The sequence below is a fragment of the Megascapheus bottae genome, chromosome 7 (assembly GCF_031878675.1).
Source record: "Megascapheus bottae isolate mThoBot1 chromosome 7, mThoBot2.hap1, whole genome shotgun sequence".
NCBI classification, from domain to species: domain Eukaryota; kingdom Metazoa; phylum Chordata; class Mammalia; order Rodentia; family Geomyidae; genus Megascapheus; species Megascapheus bottae.
In genome coordinates, this window is record NC_143515.1 from 7,835,394 (window position 1) to 7,848,549 (window position 13,156).

General features: G+C 44.0%; 1 protein-coding gene across 5 annotated transcripts in view; it reads right to left on the bottom strand.

The window, feature by feature from the left end:
* Tmem87b (transmembrane protein 87B) overlaps nucleotides 1-10,239 on the bottom strand; it is an 86,133-nt gene extending 75,894 nt beyond the window's left edge. For 3 of the 5 annotated variants that reach the window (XM_090336379.1, XM_090336378.1, XM_090336377.1), the window contains exons 1-3: nucleotides 9,904-10,237; nucleotides 6,113-6,173; nucleotides 2,367-2,458 (exon numbers count right to left, since the gene is read on the bottom strand). In XM_090336379.1, the coding sequence (XP_090192505.1) occupies nucleotides 2,367-2,458; nucleotides 6,113-6,173; nucleotides 9,904-10,068 (318 nt within the window). In that variant the 5' untranslated portion in view covers nucleotides 10,069-10,237. Of the gene's footprint in view, nucleotides 1-2,366; nucleotides 2,459-6,112; nucleotides 6,174-9,903 lie in introns of all 5 variants that reach the window. The other 2 variants (XM_090336380.1, XM_090336376.1) reach the window with 2 other exon arrangements.
* Between the last annotated feature and the right edge of the window lie 2,917 nt (nucleotides 10,240-13,156).

Consider the following 13,156-nt stretch of genomic DNA (forward strand, 5'->3'; position numbering starts at 1 on the left):
TTATGGGTTCAAAGCCTTTTCTAACCAGGTGCTGCTGGCTGACACCTCTGATTCTAGTTACCCAGGGGGCTGAGATCTGAGGATTAAGGTTTGAAGATAGCTCAGGCAGGAATGTCTGAGGCATTCTCATCTCCAATTATTCACCAAAAAGCCAGAAGTGCAGCTGTGCCTCAAATTGTAGAGTGCTAGCCTTGAGCAAAAAAGCTCAGGGACAGTACCCAGGCCCTGAGTTCAGAACCAATACATGCAACATACTTGTAAACACACACACACACGTAAACACACACACACACACACACACACACACTCCACAAATTGTTTGTAACAAAGAGAAAGAACTAACTTTATAGTAAAGCAAAAGGAAACAAAACTTTACTTGAGTAAAAATATCTCTTTACTCAACTGATTAACACTGTCCAAAATGGGACAAAGCATTATTCTATACAATTCTGCTTAAATTAGTATGTAACTTGAATCTGACTGTAAGAATACCTCAAAAATGCTCAATTAAGAAACACTATGAAAATATGCTCTGAAATTATCAATGTCATAAAAGAAAAATAATCAGATTATCAAAAGCTAAAAACAAAAATAAGACAATTTAATGTGACTCTACATTAAGACCTGTACCAGACAACAAACTGCTCTAAAAAATATTATTGGGAAACTGATGAGATGTTAGTAAGGTCTGCATGTTGCATTGCTTTTAAGCTTTCTCAGTTTGGTAACTATAGAACATGGCACTGAAGTATTTAGTGTGAAGGAATAAAATGCCTAGGGAAAAAGTTTTTTTTTAAAAAAAGGCAGAATTCAAAGAAAACAGCACCTATTCCAAGGGAAAATATAATACTAATTGTTGTGAGCATTTAATACAGTGAAAATATTAGCATGATGGATATAATATGAAAATAGTATATGATGATATACAATAGTGATATAATAATAGGAGAAGAGTAATTAAATGAAATACAGTAATGAAATGAGACTAAGAAATATATTGCCAATACAAACTTGTACCTAAAGGCTTATGGACATGGGAGATAAACTATGATGTAAGGACACGTAGGACTGTAACCACAGGAATAGTCAGGAGCCTGGCTTACAAGATGAAGTGTTATAGGAGCCCACACACCTGGGCAGAATAGATAGAGCAAGCAACCGGGCACATCTCTGGACACCACTGACCAAAAGGTGTAACCAATCCAGACCAAGCAAGGAGCCAAGTCGTAAGCAATTCAAATCAAACACGAAGGAGTTTGGACCAGAGAGGAGCAGGCCAAGGATCAATATAAACCAAGAACAAGGAGCAGCACTTCTGCTGGCCTTAACTGAGACTGCGGTTCGAGGATCTTTGGCCTGCAGAAGCTGCTCTTTGCACGAGAGAAGACTGACAGGACCAAGACTCATTGTGCAGCCCCAGAGCGGCAGGACTGGGAATTGTGTCTAACATCTGACAAGCAGGCCCAGTTTGATATCGGGACTAAGAGATGTCAGAGAGGTGAGTGCAGTGGGTGTGCTGGATAGGCAGATTAGGCAAGTTAGGACTAGAAGATAGGAACTAGAATATAGTGTCAACTCTACTAAGCTATGCTAAATCAATAAACTATGTTGCATCATATTATCTGTCTATTGGTGAACTACTTCGCCTGCTCATGACAGTAATATGATATGGAAATGTACACAATATTCAGTATGGAAGCTGAATATCATGAAACAATTCCAAGTACCATCATGAAGTCATCAAAGAACATCTCTGCTCAGCACACCAGGAAGAAAAGAGCCAAGGCTTCTGAGCCAAGGGGGAGAAACCTTTCTCACTGGCCTATATTCCCTCTCTTCTCTCACTCTCCTTCTGCCCATCCCTTTCTTTTCCCATTTCACCCACTTCACCCTAGAATAAACAAAATTTACTTGTCCTCCCTATAAAGTTGCAGATTCCATTAACTAATTTTCTGAATGAAAAAACTGAAAATTCCTTCTTAAATTGATTTTTTTTTTTTTGCCAGTCCTGGGGCTTCAACTCAGGATGGTTTTTTTTTTTTCCCCCCTCAAGGCTAGTACTCTACCACTTGAGCCACAGCCCCACTTCTGGCTTTCTTCTGTGTATGTGGTACCAAGGAATTGAACCCAGGATTCATGCATATCAGGCAAGCACTCTACCACTAGGCCACATTCCCAGCCCCACACCAATATTTTTAAAAGATAATTACAAGGATACTACAATGCTTACAAGTTTTATATGCTTTAAGCCTCCAAATTAACCTACAGCACTTTTATTTCTTACCTTCCTACCCAATATTACATTCCTATACTTAAAAATTTTCCTTCATAGGTGTGTATATAATGAAGATTTGTATTTTACTTACTTCCAGCTCAGGATATTCATTGTGACAGGTATGATATTTCAAATGCCACTCTATGGTAAACTTCATAGGCCCAGAACAACTGAATGACTTTACTGTTTAGAAAAAGGAAGTTTTATTTTACATTAATTATATACACAGTCTAATATAAGCTGAAAGATTTAAGAATATATTTAAAATTGGCTACTTTAACATGACAATAAAACAAACTAATTTCCCCCCCAAATTTACTATAAAATGAGACAGGTAAGTTCATTTAAATTATTATAGCTAACTAAAAGTCGCTATATTAATATTCATTTTTAAGTCCAATGTTGAAATTAACTAAGTATCTTGATATGCAAGTAACAGCTATGTCAGTCTAAACATGATTTTTTTCATTCAAAATGTACTCAATGAGCCCTTATCTATGACACAGAAAGTGACATAATAGTAAACATGAACAATTATTTTCCACAGCTTAGATTAAGGAGTTGGGATAGAGCATAAAGACAGCACTGAGCAGGGCTCTTCATGCCGTCTAGGAGAATATGAAGGACAGTTAAAGGCAGGCTAACTGGAGGAGGAAAACCAAGAGTCAGACATATAGAGAGAACACCCAGGCTAAGTGTGAGCATGGCATAAGTATGACCACGTGAAGATAACTCCACATGGTTAGAATACTGATTGGGGAAATGAGAAGTTGAAATTGGAGAAGAGTGCTAGAGAAATTCATGAGTGGTCTGAGGTTTTGCCATGGGATTTGGCCTCTGGCCTCTGTTTATCAGAGAGTACCACCAAATGTTTTAAGTTCTATGTGACTTGAAAGGGTTTTTTAATCTTGGTGTTGGAGGGAAAAAGTGTTTTTTTTTTTTTAAAGGTACAGTCTAAAAGAAAGTTCTGTTAGAATTTCCTTAAACATGGCAGCTGGCTTCCACAGAGCAAGTGACCAGAGGTGGAGAAAAGGAGGGATAGAACGACTCTTTTTTTTTTTTGCCAGTCCTGGGGCTTGAACTCAGGGCCCAGGCACTGTCCCTGAGCTTCTTTGGCTCAGGGCCAGCACTCTACCACTTGAGCCACAATGCCACTAGTTTTCACTAGCCAGTGGAAGTTTCATTAACTATATTAGGCACAGAAAGATCACAGCCAGGTTATTAAAAGCTACTCCAGATAAAAGGATTAACTTGACCTACAAGTAACTGTTTAAACAAGGTTGTAAAAGAACTATAGTATCATCTAGCAACACTAAGTGATCTCACATATGTGCAAATGGAACCCCAAAAGAAGAGATGAAGCTGGGGACAAAGTGCCTAAATCCATGATAGGAATTGAGATTTATTTTTTTCCCTAGGGGTTTCAGCATTAACTGTTAATACTTTTGAGTTTGTTTTTGTACGTACTAGTCTGTTTTCAGAATCACAGGATTTTACTGCTTTATTTATGTTTTAAGATCAGATAGAAAAGCCCTTTGATCTTGTTCTTTTTCAAAATTGTTTTGGGTTCTTTGTATTTTCTTAAAGTATCGACACTGATTCTATGTGACTGAACAGCAAAAGAAAAATCACTTGAGACATAATGCCTCATCCTCCAAACAAGCAAAAACATGGACATGTATTCAAGGGCAGTTTTCCCTTTAGAGACAGTAAAATCTGATTCTGTGAAGGCAGATTTTAGCTTCACATTATCAATGTAGATTTATAACCCACAATGCCCATTTACTCACTTATAATGAACAGCAACTAAAAAGTGGATGAGTAATGATCAAATAACTCTCCCTTCTGCATGCCTTCCTGGAAGCCCAATGGAAGTAGGAAGGCCGCTCAATAAGCACAGCACTAGCACAAGTCGATGCTTCTTCCATGCCTTCCGGCTTCATGTCATAACCAGCTGTGATTGAACAAGACCTCTCTCTTGAGTGCTCTGGACACAGCCAGTTTTTGCCTAGAATAAACCTCAGCTATGTTTTGCTCTGCTCTTAAATTCTTTAAGAGTAAAGAATACTGCTCCAGGGCTGGGAGTTTGGCCTAGTGGTAGAGTGCTTGCCTAGCATGCACGAAGACCCGGGTTCGATTCCTCGGTACCACATACATTGAAAAAAGCCAGAAGTGGTGCTGAGGCTCAAGTGGTAGAGTGTTAAACCTTGAGAAAGTCCAAGGACAGTGCTCAGGCCCTGAGCCCAAGCCCAGGACTGGCAAAAAAAAAAAAAAAAAAGAATACTGCTCCATTTTTGTTCTCGGCCATGATGCAAGAACTTTATAACATCAAATTTTGTATTTCAGTATCCTGCATTGCTTTTATTTTTTCCCATATAACTCATCAGTTTTGGGCAGAGGTTCTTTTAAAGCTTTTAAGACATGAATTCATTAAAACATACTAAAATTATTCATCACCCACTCAGAACCCCAATTTCCTCTTAACATGATGACTTATGAAATCACAAAGCATCTCTAAAGTATGTCTTCTTTCTAGTTGTTGGCTGTCAACTTCCTTTAGGAAAGACCCTGCTGATGATAGAATCACCCCCACAGCTTAATGAACGAGAGAAAAAGAATGGCTCTAGATCCTGGGGAGGCCAGTTTGCTTTACGTAGTGAAAACTGATCCTTATCCTGGGGCTTTAACCCTGGCTACTAACTTTCCTAGTCAAAATACTAGAAACTACAAGAACTATCTCCAGTAACTGTAGTTTTTAATGTTAACCCATTAAAACATTAGAAAATGGGCGGGAGCGTGGCCTAGTGGTAGAGTGCTCGCCTAGCATGCATGAAGCCCTGGGTTCCTCAGTACCACATACACAGAAAAAGACCAAAGTGATGCTATGTCTCAAGTGGCAGAGAATTAACCTTGAGCAAAAAGTGTTCAAGGACAGTGCCCAAGCCCTGAGTTCAAGCTCTAGGACTGGTAAAAACAAACAGAAAAAATTAGAAAGCATCAGTTACCTCTGTATCAGTATTTACAGAGAAAAGATAGCACTGAGCAAATATTTTCACTTAGCTTTTCTTTTGTGTGTGTGGTACTAGGATTTGAGCTTGCTAGGCAAGTACTCTATCATTTGAGCCACACCCCAAACCTTTATATTCACTTTAATAAGTTCTAACACTCTATCCTTATTTTTACTTTAATAAGCTCTAACACTCTAAAATGCTAATTTCTAGAAATTTTTACTTTAAACTATATCATGCGCATTTAGAAAGTTTTCAATACCATAAAAAACTTTAATCAATCATGACATTATATTCTACATATTCACAAAATAAATTTTTACCTAGTTTTAAAGTTGAATTTCACAGAAATGTTTACTAACTTTACTAGACATTAATTATAATTTGTAGTGATTATATTTTCTGAATCAGATTAGAAAATTTTATTCTTGCACATAACCATATTTTTTTTGAGGGGGCGGGTCATGGGGCTTGAACTCTGGGCCTGGGCGCTGTCCCTGAGTTTTTCAGCTCAAGGCTACCCACCCTACCCTTGAGCCACAGCCTCACTTTCCATTTTCTAGAGATTAATTGGAGATAAGAGGCTTTTGTAGTGCCTGGACTGGCTTTGAACTCTGATCCTCAGATCTCAGCCTCCTGAACAGCTAGGATAATAGGCGTGAGCCACTGTCCCAGGCAACACATATTTTGACTGAAACAAAACCAAAATGTTAGTACCACTTTAAAACAAAACACTTAACTTACTATATACTACAATGTTATATCAGTTTACATTAATGTATCTATTTACAATATGTATCAATGCTATAGTTTATATTATTATACTTACCAGAAAACTTGATCTCAGTAGAGTTAAACATAGTTTTCCTAAATATCAAGGGCCCTGATTTCTGAAATAAAAAATATAGAAAGATGTTGGTAATTTTTTCCTCTATGGTTTGAGAGAAATTTCTTCCACTAAATTCAGAAATTTAACCCTTGTACTTTGTCTGATCAGAGTAAACAGCTTTTAAAATGCAGAGCCAGGGTTAGGGGGGTGTTAAATCACCTATCAATCCCTACAACCCCTCCCCTCCATTCCCAAAAGGAGATCCAATCATATTGTTTAATTGCTTAATATCTTGTCTATTGTGTTACTCTCTATAGTAGACATGTGAGGATCACAAGTCTCAAGCAGGGCTGGTGCCACAAAGAAAGAGCTGCTACCATTATAGTAAGTGATGCTTAGATACGACATGAACTTGTGAACTTGCAAGCTGCTCTGTTAGAACCAAAATAGTACTTGCCTTTGGTAAAATACCACATCCTTCTCCAAATTTTTTTTTTTTTTTTAGGTCATGGGGCTTGAACTCTGGGCCTACCCCTGGAGCCACAGCCCCACTTCCAGTTTTCTAGTGATTAACTGAAGATGTGAGTCTCACATTCTTTAGTGCCTGGGATGGCTTTGAACCATAATCCTCAGATCTCAGCCTCCTGAGTAGCTAGGATTACAGGTGTGAGCCACTGCGCCCAGCTCCCTCCCCAAACTCTTATAACCTACCTCTGTAACTGAAAGGACCAAAGTCCTAGAGACCCTGTACAATCCAGGCTTCTTGCCTCTCCACCAATGCTGTTTCAAGTCCTTCTCCTAGGACCTTCCTGCTCAACTTGGAAACTTATTCAAACTCTTCTCTTATACTTTTTCTTCACCTAAATAGCTTTCTTACCCTACCAAGTCCAGCCCATAAGCTCTTTCCTGGGTAAGCAAGTAATTCAGTAATAGATTGCCTGTCTAGTATGTTCAAGGCTCTCCACTCAATCCCTTACCAACCCTACTAAGTGAAAACATGCTAGTTAAAAACAACAACAAACACATTGGTTGCTCTTTCTTGGTCATCTCATCCTTCTCTCGATTACAGTTTCAAGTGCCTAAAATGTGTCTGTCTCTACTGATGCGTCCAATAGATACAGCATGCTGAACTGTAAGAAATCAGAAACATCTTTTCTGCTCCTCATCAATTCTTCTCACAGTATACCTAAAGCTGAAGCCATCTAGTTGTCTAGCCATAGTACCTTCCCCTTCATTACTCAGCCCCAATCAAGCATACTTTATTTCCCCCCAAATAGAGCTTTTCCTCTCCATTGTCATAATTCAATTCCTCAACATTCCTGCTTAGACATCTGCAATCTGAAATAATGTTAACTGGTACTTCTGCTTTCACACCCGAGCATGTAATTTCCCCTTAGATAAGCAGCCAAAGTGATTAACAGTTATGTTTAAAACCTCTCTTCCAATGGCTGGCTCTCTCATTCCCACCTCTAAATACTACTGGTGGTCTGAGGGCCTAATCCAACCAATAAGTGGGGTATGTTGGCCCAAGGGGGATGTTATTATTATTATTATTATTGCTTGGTGTTAGTGACTGAGCAGTGCTAAGCAAACACTCTTGCCTCTGTATTACATACCTTAGCCCTATTGGCATTTTTTTAAGGTTTTGAGTTAGTTTTAATGATAATACTATAAAGTAGTTTCCAGTTTCACTTAAAAAGATCTGATAATTCTATGCCCACTCTGCCCTAGAATAGCTACAAAGTGGGGCTACATGTGAGTTATCCACTTCAAGAGTTGTGAGTCTGTAGTATGAACCCATCTTTATTCAGATTATCACCTGCCTCAACCCTTCAAGTGCTAGACTTTGAGACTCCTGGTCTCAGGCTCAGGTTGGAGCTGTTACAGAAAACTGTGTAAAATCTGCATGGTTTACTTCTAGCATCTGCAATTCATTCAGCAGAAGCACCACAAACGATCACATTGCTGCTGTTCCAACCCTCTCCTTTTTGTGGTTGTTTATAGTGAGGCTTGAACTCAGAGCCTGAGCCCTGCCTGTAAGCTTTTGTGCTCAAGCCTGGTGCTCTACCACTTTGAGCAACAGCTCCACTTCCTATTTTCTGGTGGTTAACTGGAAGTAAGAGTCTCATGGACTTTCCTGCCAGGGCTGGTTTTGAACTAGGATCTTCAGATTTTTGGCCTCCTGAGTTGCTAGGATTAGGTGTGAGCAATCAATGACCAGGTCTTTCCTCCACTGTTATGTGGAAAATTTGGTGCACTTATACTATTGAAAGTATGCTGCCATGCATAAAACTTAAATACTCATGAATCTATTATTGCTACTACTCTACTTCTTGAGAAAATGGAGCTGTGTCTAAAATTTATCTTTGCAAGAGCTGTCTAGTCTAGTCACTGAGCATTTAGTGGTAGTCAAAAGTGTTCGTGAGGCTGGGAGTTTGGCCTAGTGGTACAGTGCTTGTCCAGCATGACGAAGACCCAGGTTCAGTTCCTCTGTACCACATACATAGGGGGAAAAAAAAGCCAGAAGTGTTGCTGTGGCTCAAGTGGTAGAGCTCTAGCCTTGAGGAAACCTAAGGACAGGGCTCTGAGCCTGGAGCCCAGGACGGGCAAAAAAAAAAAAAAAAAAAGTGTTCGTGAACTTTATAGTCAAAACAATCACTTCTTCATAGATTTGCAGTATTTCTACCAAGATGAAGGGGGTTGGGAGTTTACACAAAATCAGTTTGGCTACCACTGGTGGCCATTTACACAGGAATAAATTTATCTTCCTCATGAAGGGAAGAAAAGTCATTCTCTCCCATGGACTTTGAATCCCGGTCATTCAAAGTATACTTGCCAAAGATCTTTAGAGATATACACTAACTGCATTCATGTAGCTAATTCTCTTCTAGTATGTTACAGTTTAAAACTGGCTTGTCTGTATTCACTATAGAAACCACCAGACTTACTGTTCATACAAATTCAGTAATGAAGGTGTTGAAGAAATAAATGGCTTGTGCAATGAGTCTGAACAATACATTTGCTAGTTTTTGTGATGCAGGAAGTATTTGTAGGTCTTAGTATTATTACTATATTGGGGATAGAAATTCTAACTTTCGAACTCCGACTTCATTTCAATGCATATAGAAAATACTCATCTCCACAGAACTGGATGAATCATCGGATCCTAGAAAAACAAATGAAAACGCTTCTTCCTGACTTCCTGTCTCTGCTTTGCAAGACTTTCCATAATTCTACCCTTGCGTCCGCCCACATCCTCTGCACTAAGGACAGAACGTCAAGTTCTCTAATGGCCCGCCGCGTTAAGCATTTCCACCCACCCTCCCTCCAAACTCGACTCTTACACACTCCTTCGCCACATCCCAACCTCATCCCCACACACGGGCCCCAAACTAAGGAGCTGGAGAGAAAAATGCATGCGCCCCCAAAGAAGAAACTGGCAGTGGGCGTGACTACCGCACAGCCCGATCAGGGCGCAGGCCTCCCGCGGCGCGGCGGCTGCACGCAGGCCGGCCGAGGGCCGGGCCGGGCCGGGCCGAGCGCGGCCACGCGGCGGGGGCGGCCCGCGGCGCGGATGACCCGGGGCGCGATCCGGCCCCAGCGCTTCGGAGAAAGCGCGTTACTCGGGAAAGGCGTCCACGCGCAGTCCTGACCCTGCCGGAAGCCCAGGGTGTCCATTACAGCCAGCAGAATCGGGGAGCGCATCCGGGACCCCGATGGGGCGGGTGGGCGACCCGCGAGGGCCCTGAGAGCCCAGGACACGTCACGCTCGGTCCCCACCCCCCACTCACGTCGTTGACAGACTCGGTCCAGAGCCCGAGCTCCGGGACGGCGTCCACAGCCGCTGGGACCCCGCACAGGAGGCAAAGGGTGACACACAACAGTGGGGTCCCAGCAGGAAGGAAGGAGAAGCGGCGGGGCCGCGACTCGGAGCGCGCGCGGCAGGCGGCGGCCATCTTGATGCGGAAGCCGCACCTGGCGCTCCCGGACGCCAACCACGCCCCAGGCCTGCACCTGGCGTCGCTCCGCCCCCGGAGGGCGGGCCTACGTCCGGGATGCCGGCCTCCGGCCCACTTGCCGAGGCGAGGCCGAGCCTGCACGCGACGCTGGGCGGCGCACGGCGGGCCCGAACAGCAGGACTTGGACGAGGAAGTGAGCTACAGAACCGGGACTAAGCGAGGAGCTAGGGGAGAGGCTGGGAGGCGTGGCCTGCCTGGTGAGGAGGCGGGGGCCAAGCGTGGTGGCGGCGGACTTGACGGATAGTGGGTGGGGCCGGGCGTGGAGGCGGAATCCAGTGGAGGAGTGGGCGGGGTGCGGCCGCCGTGGAGGCGTGTCTACTGGGGAGTGGGCGGGACGGGAATGTAAGGGTGGAGCTACGAGTGGAGGCGGAGCCTAGCGGGCGGAGAGGGAGGGGCCGGGCGTGGAGGCGGAGTCTAGGGAGCGGAGAGGGAGGGGATGGGGTGGGGCCGGGCGTGGAGGCGGAGTCTAGGGAGCGGAGAGGGAGGGGATGGGGTGGGGCCGGGCGTGGAGGCGGAGTCTAGGGAGCAGAGAGGGAGGGGATGGGGTGGGGCCGGGCGTGGAGGCGGAGCCTAGCGGGCGGAGAGGGAGGGGCCGGGCGTGGAGGCGGAGTCTAGGGAGCGGAGAGGGAGGGGGTGGGGTGGAGCCGGGCGTGGAGGCGGAGCCTAGCGGGCGGAGAGGGAGGGGCCGGGCGTGGAGGCGGAGTCTAGGGAGTGGAGAGGGAGGGGGTGGGGTGGAGCCGGGCGTGGAGGCGGAGCCTAGCGGGCAGAGAGGGAGGGGATGGGGTGGGGCCGGGCGTGGAGGCGGAGTCTAGCGGGCGGAGGGGAAGGGAAGGCGGGAGGCTGGAATGTACCCGAGTCTCCGCGTCGTTGAGGGTCTGAGCGAAGAGGTGGAACCCGGACGGGGACGGGCGCGTGTGGCCGGGCAAGCTGGTTCTGGCGGGTCAGGCTGGAGGTGGAGCCTGGCCGCGGCACCGAACACGAGCCTCGTGGACTGCTGTTTCTGTTTCCTGTCCCCTCTGCACCAGCCCCAGAGCTTTCATTCAGTCGATGGAAAGTGCCTGGAAAGCGTTTTGAGGACGGGGTCACTTAACACAAAATCTTGTGCTCTTTAAGACAGAAACAGTTTTCAGAACAAATAAAATGGCCCGATTGCCTAAAGATCAAGTCTGTCTCAGAGTGTACCTTACCTTACATTTCCTACTGTGAAAACCGACACTTCTTATTGCTGTCAGAATTAGCTTATTCATCCTCAAATGTAAGTAATGTGCAGCAGGCTAATAGAATTTGGGTAAAAGAGGATGCATTTATAATCAAAAAGCCCCAGCTCCCTCACCAGTCACCCAAATCATTCTGCAGTAGTATTGAAGACTGTATGTACGTGTGTGCCCTTTCCAGTGCAATCCATTCTAGGTTGGTGTCACTGTGTGTCAGAGGATCACATGGAAACATCCTCTAGAGATTTAGGTGGTAAGATAAATGGCAAAAGAAGAGGAGTTAAGGATTGTAGGGATGTGAAGGATGTAAGAGTCGACTTGAATGTGTTGGGCTAAGAAAGAACAATCTGTGCCAAGAAATAGAGAAAGAAAAACAAAAGACCTTCCAGGTTGTGGGTTTTGATGGGAGATGAGAATGGCAAGACTGGAAAGATTCCTTCCAAGCTAGGTTAAGGAGAGGAAGGGGGCCAGGAGTTTGGCCCCCAAACTGGTGGTAGAGTGCTTGACTAGTGTGAACCAAGACCCTGATTTGATGCCTAGGTACCACATATGTAGAAAAGCCGGAAGTGTTACTGTAGCTCAAGTGGTAGAGCACTAGCAGTGAGGAAAGCAGGAGGACCAGTGTCAAGTCCTGAGTTCAGTCTCCAGGACTGGGAAGAAAAAGGGGGGGGGGGGTTAAAGCTTTAGTCTGATGACCTTAAAGAGGTAAAAATGTTTTTGAAGCAAGAAGGATGAGATGACTAGAAATGAGATGAACTTGGTGTCATATAAGAACCTTAAGTAAGCAATGGAATGACTAGTTAATGACATTACAATAACATAAAAATCAGCTCAAGTGGTAGAATACCAGTATTGAGTGATAAAGCCCCTCTTGTCCTCTGTAGCAACACAGATAGCACTGAAAGACATTGTATAAGAGAAATAAGCGAGGCACAGGAAGATAAATACAATGTGCTCTCCTATATAGAAGCTAAAGGGTTTTTCTTTCTTTCTTCCTTTTTTTTTTTTTTTTTTTTTTGTGGGTCATGGGGCTTGAACTCTGGGCCTGGGCGCCCTGAGCTCTTCAGCTCAAGGCTATGGCCCTACCCCTGGAGCCACAGCCCCACTTCTGGTTTTCTAGTGATTAATTGGAGATAAGGGTCTCACAGTCTTTTGTGCCTGGGCTGGCTTTGAACCTCAGTCCTCAGATCTCAGCCTCCTGAGTAGCTAGGATTACAGGCATGAGCCACCAAGTTTGGCTAAAGGGTTTTTCTTATAAAAATAGAATAATATGTGGCCAGGAGTTTGGCTTGGTGGTAAAGTGCTTGCCTGGCAGCACAAAGACCCAGTTCAATTTCTTGGTACCACATACACAGAAAAAAAGCTGGAAGTAGTGCTATGGCTCAAGTGGTAGAGCGCTAGCCTTGAGAAAGCTCAAAGACAGTGCCACAGCCCTGAGTTCAAGCCCCAGGACCGACAGAAAAAAAAAAGATTAATAGTGGCACTGGAGGCTAGAAAATATAAAGGAGAGGAATAGAAAGGGCTGTTGGATAATATAAAATAACAACAACTAGGAGAGCCAGGCGCCAATGGTTCACACTTGTAATCCTGGCTACTCAGGAGGCTGACCATCAAGATTCAAAACCAACCCTGGAAGGAAAGTCTGTAAGATTCTTTTCTCCAGCCAACTATCAGAAAACCAGAAGTGATGCTGTGGCTCAGAGTGGTAGAGCCCAAGCCCCAGCTCGGAGTTCAAATACCATGAGAAGGACCTGAGTTTGATCCTTATGACTTGAAAACATACAAGACTTCCAACACATAAAAATATGACT